We start from the raw sequence: 17431 nt of genomic DNA on the forward strand, positions 1-17431 counted from the left end.
TGGAGTGCTCTGCAATGCCTGCTGCACTTCAGGATTACTATGCTGCATGGTGATGGGGTGAGTGCAGAGGTAAGGGTCGTAGTTATCAGGGCTGGTTAGGTGTACGTACAGGTGTGGGGGGCAGTGGTGGTGGTAGGAAGCAGGGATACTGGGGAAGGGTTAGAGCAAACACTGGGCAAAAGGGAGAGAGCTTTGGGATTGGGTGGGTTAGCACGGTATGATCTGCCTGCATGGCTACCAGTGACTGAATACAGTTCTGTTTTGGCACGCCAGGAGGCTTATAGCTTGTTTGTGGTTTTCTTCTTTGCCAATTCTTTTTTCCTGCTTTCTGTTTGCCTCACTGTGTCGTTTTGTCTCTCCAGTCCTGTACTCTCTTACTGTCTCTGGCATACTGATTCTAACTGCTTCACCAACTCCTCTTTGGTTCTCCTTTTCTCCTTCTAAGTTCTGGAGTCTCTTTTCTGTAGTGTTTGAGTTACATAGTATCGAGGTCACTTAAAAAGGAAACAGAAACAGAAACATTTATTACAAGGCTATATTGTTTATAATCATGGTGGAGGAGTGTGTAGACTCTCTCTGTAGCATCATTCACACTTACCTAACATAGCACAGAGAGCAACAGCAGACAGGACATGGTGAGTCCTAGGGTTCTCACTAAGAATCAATGTTTCTTGCTGCGACTCCCCTGGGAATGGGAGCTGCCTGATGAGTCAGAGCTCAGTGGGGTTTTTGGGCTTTGAGGAAAGCAGAGAGCACTGGGGAAAGACACTGAAAATAGCCCTACATTTTCCACAGGATTTTATCCTTCCAGATATATCCCTGCTCCGCGTCACTGGAAGAGCGGGAGGGTCTTCTCCAGCAAATGGATTCCGCCCTTGGCCCTATGCAACTTGCTGTGTGCAGCAATGGTCCCCCCACCCCTCACTGCACAGTGGCGCGACACGTTTAGCCTGACTGGGACAAGGACCACGGTAGCTCTCTATAAACTTCGCAAGCACATTGCCCACGCTTCTGCTGAAACTTTTGCAGAGTTTACAGAGGCTGATTACCGCGACGTGATAGACCAAATCAATGGGCTATTCACATCTAGGCATGCATGCATGCACTCGGCAGCCATAACGCCCCCCTCCTCTCTCAAACATTTTAAAGCTGCTTACCAGAATCACGTCCTCTGCTTCTTCTTCACCAACAAGTTCCAGCTGCTGTGACTGGCTAGCTTCCTCCTGGTTGAGAAGAGCTCCTGCTGCATGCCTCCTGGACTCTGGGTATCTTCAACCACCCCAGTACCCTCAGTCTCTGTTCCTCCACCACCCTCCCCCACCTCCTCTCCCGGCTCTTGAACTGTCCATCATGTCCTCGGATTTGCAGTGGGGTCACCCCCAAGTATCTTATCCAGATCGTTGTAAAAACGGCAGGTCGTGGGGGCAGCACCTGAGCGGCAGTTTTCCTCACCTGCTTGCAATAGCACTCCGCAGCTCCCTTTACTTTGACTCTGCACTGCAGCGCATCTCGTTTATGCCTCTGCCAGCAGGACTTTGATATTTGGCCATAGGTATCATAATTCTATGGCTGGAGCGCAGCTGTGACTGAACAGCTCCTCACCCAAACACTGATGAGGTCCTGCAGCTCGCCATTGCCCACGCTGGGGCTCATTTGGGGCATGGAGGCATGGTCAGTGATTGTTGATTGATTGCACTCCACGCCTGGCTGAGCAAACAGGAAGGAGATTTTTAAAATTCCCGGGGCATTTAAAGAGCGGGTCACCTGAGCCCAGGGCAGTGGAGTGTGAAACGATGAGCAGAGTGGCCGAAAAGGTATGCTGGATTCCTCCCAATACCCCTGGAGGCGCAATAACAGCCCTTTTGTGTCCACACCTGATGAGCACACGTACACACCATCGCTGGAATCGCTACACCCTAATCAGACCAGGTGTACAGCCAGCGCTGCAGACAGGGAGTTGCAGCGCTGGCTGGGCTTTGTAAGTGTGTACACAGAGTGAGTTGCAGCGCTGTAACCCCTTCACCAGCGCTGCAACTCTCCAATGTAGCCAAGCCCTCACTGTTTCCAGAGGTTATTTTCTATTTGGATTCCATCCTTGCAGCAGCAAGAACACTTTAAAAAGTGCAACCGGAGCTAAACTGTTAGAGGTGATAATCAAAGTTAACTGGACCTTTCTAGAAGCAAATGGAATATATGGCATTATTTTGTCTTCTCTTCCACCCTGTGAAGGAGTGTACTGTCCCTTTAAGTTCAGCCAGTAGCTCAAAATCAGAACAATCTGGGTATAATCAAAGAGGCTCTCTGCTTTGCCTAGGACTGACCTATTTAAACAGGAAGAAGGCGCTAAGGAGGAAACAGAGGATTAGAAGCCATCTAGCTTTCAGAGAGTGGTGCTGTTTTACACATCATCACTTTCTCCTAATGGGAGAAAAGCAATGGGGCCAGACTGACGTGCTGTGCAGGATTTGGGAGCTCAGCAGGGTTCCAGATTCAGATTGGCAGCTGAACCCATTCTCTACAGTAGATCTAACCAAAACTCAAGATCCTAGTGACCCCCATATTTCCCAATGCTTCAGATGGTTAACATGGAATACAGTGCTGCTCAGGTTTGGCCCATCTGCCCTTCCATAAACAGAGAAGGAGGGGTGGATGTGCCAAACCTGAATGGTGCTGCAACCCCCATGCACTGGGTCACTACACCACTCAGTTTGGGGCCCTTTCAAATGAAGGGCCTTGAGCAAACTATCTCTCTTTCTCCTTGCTGGGCAGCCTCGAATGTGGGACTTGTTCACTTCAACCAGGCTTGGGGGAGAGGGGGTTGGGTGTCAAAGCAGGACAGTCCTGTGAAACATGGGGCTGTTGGGAGGTCCGATGTCCCTGAACTCTGGAGACGTTTGGATCCAATTCAGATCCAGCTCTGAATGTGGTGGCTGCTGTACATTTCTAGCTGTCACCTGTTAGCAAATCAAAACATGAATTCAACCCGCAACCTAATGTCGCCCACCAAACCATATTCCTCATGTAAAGCTACTTTTCCTCTTGCTACATGATGAAACCACGAAGTAACTCTCCTCTTGGCTGTTGCAAAGAAGTGGGTGGGGGTGGTCTACCTCACTCTCCTCCTCCTGCTGGAAGAAATATTTTCTGTTTTCTTCCCCCTCCTGGTTGCTGGGAGGAGACTCTGCCATCTTCTTTGCATGTCCTTGCCCCCTGAGTCAGTATTAACTCTGAACGCCCTCCCCAAATGCACACACTATATTGTCCTACCATGCCCTGCTCCACTTCTCAGGTGGAGTCTGGGTCCAACAGCCAGCAGAGAAGTCCCTGGTAGTGCAGCTCCAATTGAGTAATGACTATGAAACTGAAAGAGAGCAACACTGAGAAAGTGTGGCAGCACAGGTCTCCCCAGAGATTTAACAAGTATGGTTGAGCTGAATCCCTTACTACTCCATGGAAGAGGAACTCTGCCCCCATTACAGAGCCAGTGTCCATTCTTTCAAACATGGATGACACCTGCCTATGCAAATGCATTTATCATCTTTTATTTCTCTGCATTCTTCAGATACCATGTGTATTATGCCTGTAACTACTATATTACCAAACTCATTCACCATAACATCTGAAGAGAATTAGGCCTCACTGGCAGTTGCACAGTTTTACAAACACATGAGCTGAGCTCCCTGATGAACAAGAGCAGAGTAAAAAACAAAAGAAGCTGAATCAGGCTCTCTTTGCAGCTCCTACCTCCTCTTTCTTTTTTAAATATCATTTTTCTTACATGTATTGTGGGGCAAATTCACTCCACTATAACGCCACTGACAGCACAATTGTTACAGCCAAGGCGTACATTGGCTCTGGGTGGTTTGCTAGGAAGCAAGTCCCACATATCACCTGTGGGCCTACTCTTCCTCTGACTGATGTAAGTGGAAGCTATTTCACTGGGACCTTGTTCAATGAGAAGAGAAGACTACTGGGTCCCTCACCCTGTTGGAGATGCCTAGAGCCCCAGATTTCCTACAAAAGATGTCTTTCCTACATTAAGGGTTTATTTCCAATTTAGATATGCAAACACACCCAGTACTGAATTTCCTGGTAGAAATATTTGTTTTCTAGGACCTTAAATATAACATTACAAAAGCAATAACGAACACTGGTGTTTTGCTACTGTCTTCTGTATATAGTAAACTCAGATGACCTTCTTGATATTAATTCCATTTTAATTAGCTTTGTTCCCCATGCTGTGTCAAGAGGTGATTAGTACATTAATCTCAGTGTGTTTTCAACTGCTCATTTATTCTTCTAAAGAAGGAATTGAGTTATGAGTCCCAATTAAATCTTACATTGCAGGGGCTTTTCTCACCCTTGGTAAAATGCACATTTTTCGGGAAATTAATATGAAAACTTGAAGATGATACTGTACAGAACAATACACCTATACAGTGCTAGCCAATAGTCCTGCCAGTTAAATACAGAATGATTCTATTCATAGTGTATGTACTAATGAAATTTGCTTTTGCAAGCTCAGCATAATGAGTGCTTCTGAACAAACTAACAAGTATTGTTCAGTATAGTGTGCTTACACCAGAAGTAATTCTAAAATATCTATTAATGATACTAAATTGGGGTTGTTGCAGGCAGCAGCTACAGTTATTACTGTACTGTTTTATTACTGAGAAATAATACGAAAGGACTTAGGCTAGGAAAATCCAAAGCTACGCATTTGATATTCATCATGGATATTCAGTGGAAGGGAAAAATCTGAAAAAGTCATGTCAAAAAAATCCTTTGTTCATATTGGACCATTAATTAGATGTGAGATTACAATGTAACATCACAGCAGAAAAGGACTGTGGACTGTTGGGCTGAAAATTTAGAACCACTGTGTTCTGCATCAGGCATTAGATACACCTGTGTTACTTTCTCTGACACTGGTGAAAGCATTTACAATTGGACTGGATAAAATATTTGAGAATACACTGAAGGGAATTTCTAGCTTTGTGTGCTGAAAGCATCTACAACGTTCTGAGGTGTTTGAGTGTGGGATTTTGGTTTGGGCCCATCTTTGATGTTTATTGTGCATGGTTTGTAAACACAGAGAGCATCTTCTGAATGATGGCTCACTCTTTTTAAAGTGGTAGAGAAAAATCCAATATTTGTTGCACATAATGTAGATGATATTTCTATTAAAACAGTTCAACCATGCCAGCGATCTGTGACAGAGAGCAGACACAACCAACTTTTCTCATGTTCCTTCTACAGTATCTCAAGTGGTTTTGTTTACATACTCTGCTGCAGAAAAAGCTGATTATGAGATGTGATAATAAGCCAAAAGTGGGACCGCATCTTGTAGAGATTGTAGCAAGCATTAGCCAGTCTATATCTTCCCTTCTTTATTTCGTTAAGTGCCAGGAAACAAACCAATAAGTAACAATAAACACAGTAACAATAAAGACACAATAGCTATTCTCACTCAACCTGCAATCAATTTCTGCTAAATGAACAACTAATCTAGAAAATAGCTGCAGACATGTTTTATTAGCCCTTTGACAAAACAATGGCTGTCGCTCAGGTTCTTGATTAGCAGGGATGTGAACCCACCAGGCATTTCTTTTGTGGGTGTTCGTTTCCCATTTTGATTTGCACAGCTACAGGCAAAGCGACTGAGGAATACCCTAAGGCACACGCCAGAATTCAGCAGCAGAGCTGGGGAGCGAATCCCGGATTCTTGGCATATAGTTTCCCTGCTCTAACCACAGGACCCCCCTCCTATTCCAGAGCCAGGGATAGAACCAAGGTGTCCTGGCTCCCAGGCCCTCCTTGCTCTAACCCCCTAGACCTCACTCCCCTTCCAGAATGCTGCTTAGGTTACCTGTCTGGCTGCCTCAAATTTGAGAGGTGTTGCAACATCCTTCAAAGTAATGACATTTTGTGAGGCATAGCATAGTCACTGGGCCACACAAGGGAAATCGGGACAGGATGGGAAGGGGATAGGGACTGTGCAGGGGTCACTGAGGGTAGTATTGGGAAAGGGATGGGGTTGCATGGCATTCATGGGGGCAGGATGAGGAGGGGACAAGGGCTGCATTAGTTATAGGGCTGGTCTCAGATCATGAACCATCTTTCAGTCCTCTCATTTAAAATAATCTCTAAACAGTTCCCATTGTTCATGCTATAACATGTGTTCAGTGGCAGGTTTATGGGAATTGCCAGTCTGGATCAGACTGGGATCCTTGTAGCCACGTCTCATGTTTCAGACTCTCCTAAACTTTGTAAACATGGGAGTGAGCTCCCACAAAAACCAAGCCCTGTGCACTTCCATGGAATAAACCACAAAAATCTCATTTGATTTCACAGCACAGGGGCAGAAAGCCAAAGGCCTCATCCCTAGAGGGTCAATAAACCAAAAATTGAACTGTTCTCATCCATTTTCTCTCTAGACTTTTGTAGTTACTGAATGTGCTGAGGCCAATGTGCCCATTCAGACAGAAAAGGGCTGGAGTGGGCACTCTGACTCCCTTCCCAGGCCCTGATGGCAAACGAGACAGCTGATATCAAACCCACAAAGGATAAAGAGGGGGCTTTGTTCCAGCACAGATCACCCATCGCATCCCCACTGAAAATTCCCATCCAAGTAGGTTGTCCTAAGTAAAATAGCCAATGGCACAGCTGGAAATAGAGCCAAGGAGATCTGACAACCAGTGCCTTTCACAACTAGATCTCACTCCCCTTCCAGAGCCAGGAACAGAACCCAGGAGTCCTAAGTTCCAGCCCCCCCTGCTACTCTAACCTCCTAGATCCCACCTGCACACCCAGAGCTGGGGATAGAACCCAGGAGTCCTGACTTCCACTCTTTTTTACTGTAACTAATTAACCTTGCCTAACGGTTTGACAAAGGGCATGTATTATTGTTTGGGAAGAGGGTTAAGCACTTTAGAATCATAGAATATTAGGGTTGGAAGAGACCTCAGGAGGTCATCTAGTCCAATCCCCTGCTCAAAGCAGGACCGATGCCAATTAAATCATCCCAGCAAAGGCTTTGTCAAGCCGGGCCTTAAAAACCGCTAAGGATAAGATTCCACTACCTCCCTAGGTAACCCATTCCAGTGCTTCACCACCCTCCTCGTGAAATAGTGTTTCCTAATATCCAACCTAGACTTCCCCCACTATAACTTGAGACTGTTGCTCCTTCTTCTGTCATCTGCCACTGCTGAGAACAGCCGAGCTCCATCCTCTTTGGAACCCCTCTTCAGGTAGTTGAAGGCTGCTATCAAATTCCCCCTCACTCTTCTCTTCTGCAGACTAAATAACCCCAGTTTCCTTAGCCTCTCCTCGTAAGTCATGTGCCCCAGCCCCCTAATCATTTTTGTTGCCCTCCGCTGGACTCTCTCCAATTTGTCCACATCCCTTCTGCAGTGGGGGGACCAGAACTGGATGCAATACTCCAGGTGTGGCCACACCAGTGCTGAATAGAGGGGAATAATCACTTCCCTCAGTCTGCTGGCAGTGCTCCTACTAATACAGCCCAATATGCCATTGGCCTTGGCAACAAGGGCACACTGCTGTCTCATATCCAGCTTCTCATTCACTGCAATCCCCAAGTCCTTTTCTGCAGAACTGCTTCTTTGCCAGTCAGTCCCCAGCCTGTAGCGGTGCATGGGATTCTTCTTTCCTAAGTGCAGGACTCTGCACTTGTCCTTGTTGAACCTCATCAAATATCTTTTGGCCCAATCCTCCAATTTGTCTAGGTCACTCTGGACCCTATCCCTACCCTCTAGCCTATCTACCTCTTCCCTCATCTTAGTGTCATCTGTGAACTTGCTGAGGGTGCAATTAATCCCATCATCCAGTTCACTGATAAAGATGTTGAACAAAATCGGCCCCACGACTGAGCCCTGGGGCACTCCGCTTGCTACTGGCTGCCAACTAGACGTCGAGCCATTGATCACTACCTGTTGAGCCTGACAATCTAGCCAGCTTTCTATCCGCCTTACACGGTAGTCCATTCATCCAATCCATCCTTTTTGAACTTGCTGGCAAGAATACTGTGGGAGACTGTATCAAAAGCGTTGCTAAACTCAAGATCGATCATATCCACAGAGCCAGTTGCATGGAATCAGAGCAAGGGCAGAATTTCACCCTAAATGTACATATTGCTACATTACATGGAAGGTTCAAGTTCATGGCCAGGCAACTACCTGATTTCAATATTAATGTATGAGGGCTGAGTGAAGACAGAATCTGGCCCATAGTGTTCTGAATAAAGTTCTGATTTCTTAGTACTGGAAATGCCTGTTCTCAGCCTTTTACTTTCTGAGTCCCCATTCCCCATGCTATAAAAACTCCACAGACCAGCTATGCCACAGCAACTGTTTTTCTGTATATAAAAGCCAGGACCAGCATTAAGGGGTAGCAAGCAGGGCAGCTGCCCAGGGCACTGCAAAGCTAAATTGTTCAATCTTTGGCTTCAGCGCTGAGTGGCGGGGCCCAGGGTCCTGTGTTGCAGTTCTGTGCTGCAGGGCTTTGGCTTTCTGTTCTGGGCCCTAGTGAGTCTAATGCCAGCCATGCTTGGCGGCCCCCCTGAAACTTGGTCATGGCCCCTGGACCTCTGGTTGAGAGCCACTGTGGTAGACTACCCTAGTACCAAGAATTCTTAACAGGAAGGTATGCGTGTGTCATCCAGGAGAGTGGGGAAATAAAGCATAGTGTATTGTTAGCAGAATACCACAAGGTCTCTGTCTTTCCTTACAAAGAAAAAGTACAAGTTTAGAGTTCTTGATATCACCTTGCAGAAATATAAGGGCTATGCAGAAAAACAGTGCCACCTTCCCAATGTGCCATGTCCTAAGGTTTTGTGGAAGATGAATGGATCTGTTCCCAGACAATTGGCATATAGAGAAAATATTATTTTCTACCCCCGGGAATTCTAATCTTCATTTTTGCAAATGAAGGATGAGGCTGTGGCTGTAAACCAGTGCCCAGCTGGAAGGTGGAAATGAGGAGAGGCTGCTGCACTGGCAGACACTCTTAGGGACTTTGTACCTGAGGCAGATATAATGGCCTCATTAGCCCTGCAGGATCATAGGTTTCATTAGCTCTCTTTACTAGTGTGCAGCATGCACTCCCCCCATCTATGCTGACCAACACAATAAAGCAGGCTATGCTCTTCCTTCAACCCCTTCTCTGTGGGGAATCTAGTAGCACTGTCCATACTAAACTCCCTCATTCCTTGGATGCCAAGAATGCAAAGACAGAGATTGTGTCTCAGGCCCTGTTGAGGGGCTGTCGTGGAGTATGTGGGAGGAGTCAGGGCCCTGCACCCCCACTTCCTGCGATTCACCATGACTCTCAGCCAGCCAGTGAAACAGGTTTATTAGACGACAGGAACACAGTCCCAAGCAGGGCCTGTAGGTACAACCAGGACCCCTCAGCCAGGTCCCTCTGGGGAGCAAGGATCTTAGACCCCCGACTTGGGGTTCCCTGCCTGTTCCCAGCCAGCCCAAAACTGAAAACAAAACCCCCTCCAGCAGGTTCTCTTTCCCTCTCCCTTTGTCCAGCGGCTAAAGTTGTTGACTTGCCCCACTCCCCTTCCTGGCTCAGGTTACAGGCTCAGGTATCATCCCTCACCTAAAGTCATCCCCTGCTCCCCCATCCCCCATGCAGACCATCCCAGTAAAACTAAATAACATTCCCAGGCCAATCTACCCAGCTCCCTACTGCGTCACAGGAGCCCCAAGGCAAAGAGCTCATTTCAGTTCTGCTCCCTCCACCTTCCCACACATGTGAGCACAATGTAACCCTAAATAAACAGATGTTTAATCTGATCTCATTTTAATATGGAGGATAACAAGTGGTAGAAAGGAAATATGAGAGACTTCCTGTCAGAGAGGAATCTGGTGGCACCTTAAAGACTAACAGATTTATTTGGGCATAAGCTTTCATGGGTAAAATACCATTTCTTCAGATGCATGGAGTGAAAATTACAAATACAGGCATAAATTTACTGGAACATGCAGGGAATTAGGGGGAAGGGGGGGGGGGGTAGAAAAGAGTAGGGGGGGGGGGGGGGGAAGGAGAGAGAGTGGGGGATGAAAAAAAGGGAGGGGGAGAGGGAAAGGGGATAGGGGAGTAAGCCGGGGGGGTTGGAGAAGGGAGGGGGGATAAGGGGGAGAAGGGGAAGATGAAGGGAAGTTACCTTACAAGTGGAGAACCAGTGCTGACAAGGCCAATTCAGTCAGGGTGGATGTGGTCCACTCCCAATAATTGATGAGGAGGTATCAATACCAGAGAGGGAAAATTGCTTTTGTAGTGAGCCAGCCATCCCAGTCCCTATTCAAGCCCAAATTAATGGTGTTAAGTTCGCAAATGAATTGTAGCTCTGCAGTTTCTCTTTAGAAGTTTTTGAGTTTTTTTGTTGAAGAATGGCTACTTTTAAATCTGTTATAGAATGTCCAGGGAGACTGAAGTGTTTTCCTACTGGCTTTTGTATGTTACCATTCCTGATGTCTGATTTGTGTCCATTTATTCTTTTACATAGAGACGTCTGGTTTGGCCAATGTACCTGGGAGAGGGACATTGCTGGCATGTCATGGCATATATCACATTAGTAGATGTGCAGGTGAATGATGGTGTGGCTGATGTGGTTGGGTCCTCTGATGGGGTCGCTAGAATAGATATGGGGACAGAGTAGGCAACGGGATTTGTTACAGGGATTGGAATCACCAAGTGAGCTTGGAAGGAAACGAAAACTCCAGAAAACATCCTTCAGCTCCTCTACCTGTATCTGAAAAGGGAAAGTTCCTGGGTTTTGGAAGGAAAAAATTGAGGGCTGTTAAAACCCTGCTAAACTCAGAGGTCATTTGATGCATTTCAAATCCTGTTTACTCTCTGTGTATTCAACAATGCTCTTTTCTGAGAACTTAATTTCTGCAGTGTGACTGGGCTTCATAAAATCTCTTTAATCGAACACAGAACACTCCATGCAATCAGATCCAACGCAGTGCTATTTTACTTGATTTAAATGAGAAAGTTAAATCTCAGTCTAGACAGGCCTCTGTATAGCCCCTGTGAATCTTACACCATCTTCTCTGAATATGTTTCTCATTTTCCAGACAAGCCCAGGGGATCTGCATCCCCCAATGAAATTCCTGTCTGCACTAAATTGCTTTTTAGTAGTGATTTATACTTCAATAAAACTACATCACCACAGGAAAATATCTTTAATTGTATAACTGACATGACTTATGCAGGGCATATTTTCTGTGATTAGTTATATAGGGGTTATAGGTCTCTGAGAAGAGGGTTGTAGGCCTCTGACTTTCATTTACAATGGGACTAGTAAAAGAAGAGGAAATCAACTGTCAATAAACACAACTGTCATGGCATCTAAAGTGGAGCTTGATTTATAAACTTTTTTTTGGAAAATGGAGGTGAGGCTGTACTGTAACACCAGATCTGACCCCTTGTTCCTTTGGAATTTGAGTGAGCCCAGATCTGATCTTTGCAACTTGGGCTTCTCTTTCTAAAGAGCCAAACTGAAACACAACCCAAACTTGTAGATATTTGGTTTCCCACCTGGTTCTGGAGCTTTGCTCCATTACCGTTCCTGTTCAAGGGAAGACTGGGTATAGACAATGGTGCTGCAGAAGACAAAAAGCAGTAGAAGGTGGCATACATAACAACAGATGGTGGGGAAATCTTAGGCCTTGGCTACACTGGCGCTTTACAGCGCTGCAACTTTCTCGCTCAGGGGTGTGAAAAAACACCCCCCTGAGCGCAGCAAGTTACAGCGCTGCAAAACGCCAGTGTAAACAGTGCCTCAGCGTTGGGAGTGCGGCTCCCAGTGCTGCAAGCTAATTCCCACGGGGAGGTAGAGTACGTGCAGCGCTGGGAGAACTCTCTCCCTGTGCTGGCGCCGCGACCACACTCGTACTTCAAAGCACTGCCACGGGAGCTCTCCCCCGGCAGCGCTTTGGAGTTTTGAGTGTAGCCATAACCTTACTTAATTTTTGCTATGAAATAAAGGACTTTCTGTCTGTATGAGGCCAGAATAAATCAACAACTCTGAAATTGCAGTACATCTCTTTTCTAAAGTGGTATGTGCATTAGTTGAGACAACATGAGAGTGTCTCTCCCTGACCCATTTAGTAGAAGTGAGCTGACATTCTGCCAGATGGCAATCTGGATTCTGGATACAGTGTATTTGAACTGTATGGACTTGATTTTGAACTTAAGTCACTGTAATCCAGGAGGAACTCCACTGAACTCAATGGACCAGATCTTTGGATGCAACTGAGCTATGCTCCACAAAGGACCTGAGCTGCGTGAAGTCCATTATTCTGGCCCTCTCTCTGAACCTGGAGGCATCCATGGGCTGTTTTGGACCACAGAATAGTTAGAGCAACCTCAGGGGTTATTGTGTGAATGAGGATCACTATGTGCTTTAGCTGTACCCTTTCCTGCCCGGACACTGACTCTACATAAACTTCAGGATTCCCTCATGTCAAGGCAATCCCTAGCTATGAAAGAATCGGATCTGGCCTAAAGAATTTACATATGTGAGAACAGAATCAGGCTTAATGCCTTTAATGGATACACCACTATAAATTATACAACTAAATAAGAACATTTTTTCTCCCAGATTTGCAAGTGGTTATCCAAATATGAAACATTTAAATTTTGTCTGAATCTGAATTATTATCTGAAAGGTGGCCCAATTTTATAACTTGGATGAGTTTGATAGTGAATGAAATAACATCTGATTTAGTAAAATGGTTTGGTTTGGACAAGTTGTTATATAATTGTTACATTTGGCCTTGATTTTATACCACATTTTCAGATTATTATTTTATTCTATTTTATCGTACTCTTATCCCATAAAAGTTAGTGGGAGTTTTACTTAAGACAGGAGTGTGGGACTGTGACTTAAAGCAATGACTCTATTTCCAAACACTTGTAAACCAGAACACACAAGAAAAGACTTCAGAATACTTAGAAATGGATGGTATTTTCTGGCTGGGAAAGCACATGTAGCATAGGAGTGTCGGCTAATTTACTTGAGGGTTATGCACTTCTTTCCTTAAGTTGGCCAAACTAGCAGGTGGTAGGAGGGGAGGAATGCAGTCTTTATCCCTGACCCCAAATGCCCTGCCCTCATAGAGCACTGCCCATCTGAGGATTTCAAAGTGCTTTACAGCCCTGAGAGAATTCACCCTCCCCTCAGCCAATGAGACACAAAGGAAAATAAGATCCATTACAGTCAGTTTCTGCTGCCTTGATCCCCTCCTCTGTCCCAGACTCCCCACCCCAGGTTTGCACCATCCATGCTGCCTTTTACTCCCCCATTACCCTCACATCCCAGGCTGCTGTTGAATATTTTCTGTTCTCCTTTTCACCCTGCTCCTCCCCAAACCTTGATGCCTTTCTAGGTCATCTTTCCCAGTTGTAGAAGAACTTGTGATGTATCTGCAAAGCAGGGGTATACAGCTCCCTCCCCCCTGCACTTCCCTTTCCCCTGCCAAGTTAGGGAAAAGGTCCTTTAACCAGGAAGTGTCTGAGCTCTGTTTGGGAGTGGTGGTTGCCTGGAGGCAAAGAGTTGCAAGGAAGCTGAAATGGTGGCCTGGAGGCAAGCAGGCAGATGGAGAGAAGCTGGAAGCAGAAACAGTGGCAGAGCTGTGTCTGGAACAGACTGTCGGACACTACGGCTGGTTGTAGGTCTGTGTGTGGGACTTCTGGGGGAGCAGCAGCAGGTGGGCAGTGAGTCAGGGCAGAGGGACCCCAATGAGAGACCCTAACTGAACCTGGAAACTTGCAAGCATGTATTTGCATAGAGTATATACTGGAGAGGACACCTTAGGCACCAGGCCTGAAGAGCCCTGATTTTGGATTGGACTGCCCCCAGGGGTCCCCACACGAGCCACCATTGCTCACTTTGAACTGTAACTGTTCAAGCCTCTGTACCTAGGGTATTTGCAACCTTTCCCCTTTCTTGCCAGCCCTAGTAAAATAACCTTTCCCATAGCCATGTGTCTGAGTGCTGATTGGGATGCACCAGGGTTAGCACTTACAAAGTCTAGCTGCCAAAGCCCCTAAAGTGCTTACCTATGAGTCACAATGCATCTGGCATGCTACTGGCCCCCTAGCGGTTTGGGGAATAGAGGGGCAAAGGCAGGGCCAGCTCCAGGCCCCAGCGCACCAAGCCTGTGCTTGGGGCGGCATGCCATGGGGGGTGCTCTGCCGGTTGCTGGGAGGGCGGCAGGCGGTTCCGGTGGACCTCCCGCAGGCATGCCTGTGGAGGGTCCGCTGGTCCCGCAGCACCAGTGGAGCATCCGCAGGCACGCCTGTGGGAGGTCCACTGGAGCCGCAGGACCGGCGAGCGGCAGAGCGCTTCCCGTGGAGTGCTGCTGTGCTTGGGGCGGCGAAATGGTTAGAGCCAGCCCTGGGCAAAGGTAAATGATTTTTGCTTGACCCAGGCAGAGTGTGGAGGGAATCACAGTGCAAACCTCCAGCCTCACTCCTACTCAGCCAGTATAACTCCTGCTCTGAAGTAGACCCTGCTATTCCAGTCCTGAACCCCACGTCCACCCACATGCACACACAACTCTGTCAAAGCACCTCGGTCTTGACCTGCAGTTTCATTTGCTGACTCACTGCATCCAATGGGATTGAAGTATGGAAATAAGCTCACAGAAGGGAGTGGAGAGTTACCTCTGATGTCACAATGTTATCACTCAGGCAACAGCACGGTGCTTCAAATGGGCACTGTGTCTCAGGCTTTTCCAGGGTTCCAGTTTTCCAATTGTCACCAACATCAGTTAGATTTCTTCCCACTGATGCCTAGAACATTTCCTGAAATCTTAGAATTGATTGGCTGCATTCTTTAAAAGTTATGTTACAGACAGACAAATACCAATTAGCAAATCATACTTGAATTAACTGTTAGACACTTATTGACCCACTTACCAGAACAATGTGTTTTAATGTTTTATATGCATGAGGCAATCTTCTTAGTAACATGTTCACTAAGGAGATAGCTACAATAATGGCTTACAGGTCTAGGCAGTATCCAAGGCGAAACAGAACTACTGATACTCAACTGCCCTAAACCTAAGAACGACTGGTTGCAATCAATCCTAACAGTGAGCAGTCAGAATTCCAGATGAGGTGGGTGTTCGGTTTGCATTGTTTAAGAGGACAAAGTATTTCCTTGCTGAGCTTAATTTAAAAAAAAAAATGCTTAACATGAATTAAAATGAATTTTAACTTCATTGAAAACTAAACTTACCATTATACAATATTCCTGACGTTCCATCTACTGCATGTTAATCCTAGGAATACAGGGGCTCTGTATCTTGAAGATAACAATCTCTATAGGAAATCCAGCATTTTGGTATTCTGGCTGATTTTTGTCCTTTCTATTGTAGGTCTTCTTTTCACTTCCAGGATTTCCTTGTTCCAAATATTTCTAAACGGACACAAGCACTTTGTTGCTCTGAAACAAAAGGTCATTAAAACACAGTGATGCAGATGATCAAAGAGGGAAAAATCTCTTCTCATCACATTACCAACCTGCCAATTCAACCATTTTGAGCTGTACTGGGATTCCCCACAAAACTCCTCTGATGCATGGGAATGAGCTCAGATGGATCTCACTTCTGTCTGAGGTATGTGTTCTAATAACATTGCCAGTGCCCACATGCTATATGTTTTTTCTCAACTAGCAACACATAGTTCCTTATATGCATTTCAAAGGATTAGGCAGTTTTGCAGGAGGCTAATTTACCCATGCAAATCTGAAAAGCCTTGGTGTTTTACCCCTTAGTTCATTCACCTGGTGAGGTTTTATTATTATATTCACACTGGGCCCATAGAAAGTGTTCTTTAATCAAATAAACATTCCAAAAGCTATGTTCAGCCCAAACATTTTAATTTTATGTTAGTTCTTAAGAACTCACAAGTGTAAATAGCTAGAAAATGACTGGGAACCAAAGTGAAACCAACTACTCTGTTTTCATAGCATAAGCTGAGAGAAATACAAAGGGTAAAGAGCACAAAGAGTGAAAAGTAAACTGGATTTTAAAAATTATTTCAGTTTTAATAGTTAAGATGATATTTGTAACATATTATTTATTTGCATTGTATTGCACTAGAACCTAAAGTCGGGACCTCACTGGCACTGTACAAACCATAAAAATATAAGGGCTTCTCTCTGCACTGAAGAGTTTATAATCTAACTTTTGAGATGTTTGTCAAGCTATCCTGCAGTGTCTCAGGAGCATGAATACCAACCTCAGGGCAGACTATTAAGAACTAGGGCATACACCCAAATTGGCTGAGAGTTCTGTACTTAGATTTCATTAACCAATTATCAAACATAACATGTCTCAGACAGATCCATTGGGTACTCCAGTCTGTCTTGCCAACCAGATGAGTTTATCTTTGTAACCGATGGTCCCTTACACCAAGGATCATAGCAGTATTCAGGTCAGTCCCAAAGCACCAGTCATTGACCCCAGGTCAATTGCACTTTAGATCTCATACCAAAGACAATGCTTGTAGCCAATCCTATAATAAACTATCTAAAGATTTATTGTACAGGAAAAGAAAACAAATGAGTTATTTGCAAGGTTAAAGCAAATGAACCTAAACACACATGAGTTACAATCTTACCTTTCAAAAGGTAATAGAAGCTTCTATAATACGCAAACTCTATATGTCCTTTAGGGCCCACCCAGGCTAAGCACTGGGGTTCTCTTGCTTATTTCTAGAAAACTGTCAGAATCCAAGCAGCGTAGAGATATAGTTCCTTTGTATTAGGGGTTTTTATTCCCTTCCCCTAAGCACCCTGTACTCTGAGCTGCAAACTCTGCTGAGGAGAGGAATTTCACTTGTATGACTCATCTCCATTGGGGGAAGGAAGAATAAACAACAAAGGCTTTTGTCCTCTTTAATGCTCCATGCTAGTCTGTCTGGTGTCCACGAGGCATCCCCACTGGACAGGACATACACCTTCAGTTGGAGACCAGTATTTCACACAAGGTAATGTCTCTCTCCTGTCTGGTGATTTACACAGTTACAGAGGGTTATAATACAAATGCTCAAATATTATTTCTAACATGAGGTACAGATGTTAAAAATGAGATTAATGCAGGCACCAGTTTACAAGCATCCCATAAAGTCTAAACACTAAACATATTCTTGTATTTCTAATACCTCTTTTAATAATACTAACACACAGGTGAGCCAGGCTGATTCCAACTATGTATTTGTCAGTATTCAACTGAGGGATAGGGGCATGACCCAGCACCTGGTATGCCAGTGTCACACTGACAACATCCCTTTAGTAGTTTTTTGTGTTTTTTTTTAAAGCTTTGTTTGGGTCTTCAGTGACCCAAACATAACATTGCTGAGGTCCTCTTGTTATCCACTAGTGTGA

General features: G+C 45.4%; 1 protein-coding gene and 1 long non-coding RNA gene across 5 annotated transcripts in view; one reads left to right on the plus strand and one right to left on the minus strand.

The window, feature by feature from the left end:
• The window catches only part of NEDD9 (neural precursor cell expressed, developmentally down-regulated 9), a 152550-nt gene that overhangs the window by 88833 nt on the left and 46286 nt on the right, over nt 1-17431 (minus strand). Inside the window, exon 2 of one of the 2 annotated variants that reach the window (XM_075062844.1) lies at nt 15281-15487. In XM_075062844.1, the coding sequence (XP_074918945.1) occupies nt 15281-15307 (27 nt within the window). In that variant the 5' untranslated portion in view covers nt 15308-15487. Of the gene's footprint in view, nt 1-15280; nt 15488-17431 lie in introns of those variants that run through there. The other variant, XM_075062843.1, reaches the window with a different exon arrangement.
• LOC116832509 (uncharacterized) overlaps nt 1-17431 on the plus strand; it is a 174117-nt gene that overhangs the window by 32556 nt on the left and 124130 nt on the right. For all 3 annotated transcript variants that reach the window (XR_012655319.1, XR_012655320.1, XR_004375464.2), the window contains exons 2-3: nt 15420-15659; nt 16960-17034. This is a non-coding gene — a long non-coding RNA (uncharacterized LOC116832509). The remainder of the gene's footprint in view (nt 1-15419; nt 15660-16959; nt 17035-17431) is intronic.

This window comes from Chelonoidis abingdonii, chromosome 2 (assembly GCF_003597395.2).
Source record: "Chelonoidis abingdonii isolate Lonesome George chromosome 2, CheloAbing_2.0, whole genome shotgun sequence".
Classification (NCBI taxonomy): Eukaryota; Metazoa; Chordata; order Testudines; family Testudinidae; genus Chelonoidis; species Chelonoidis abingdonii.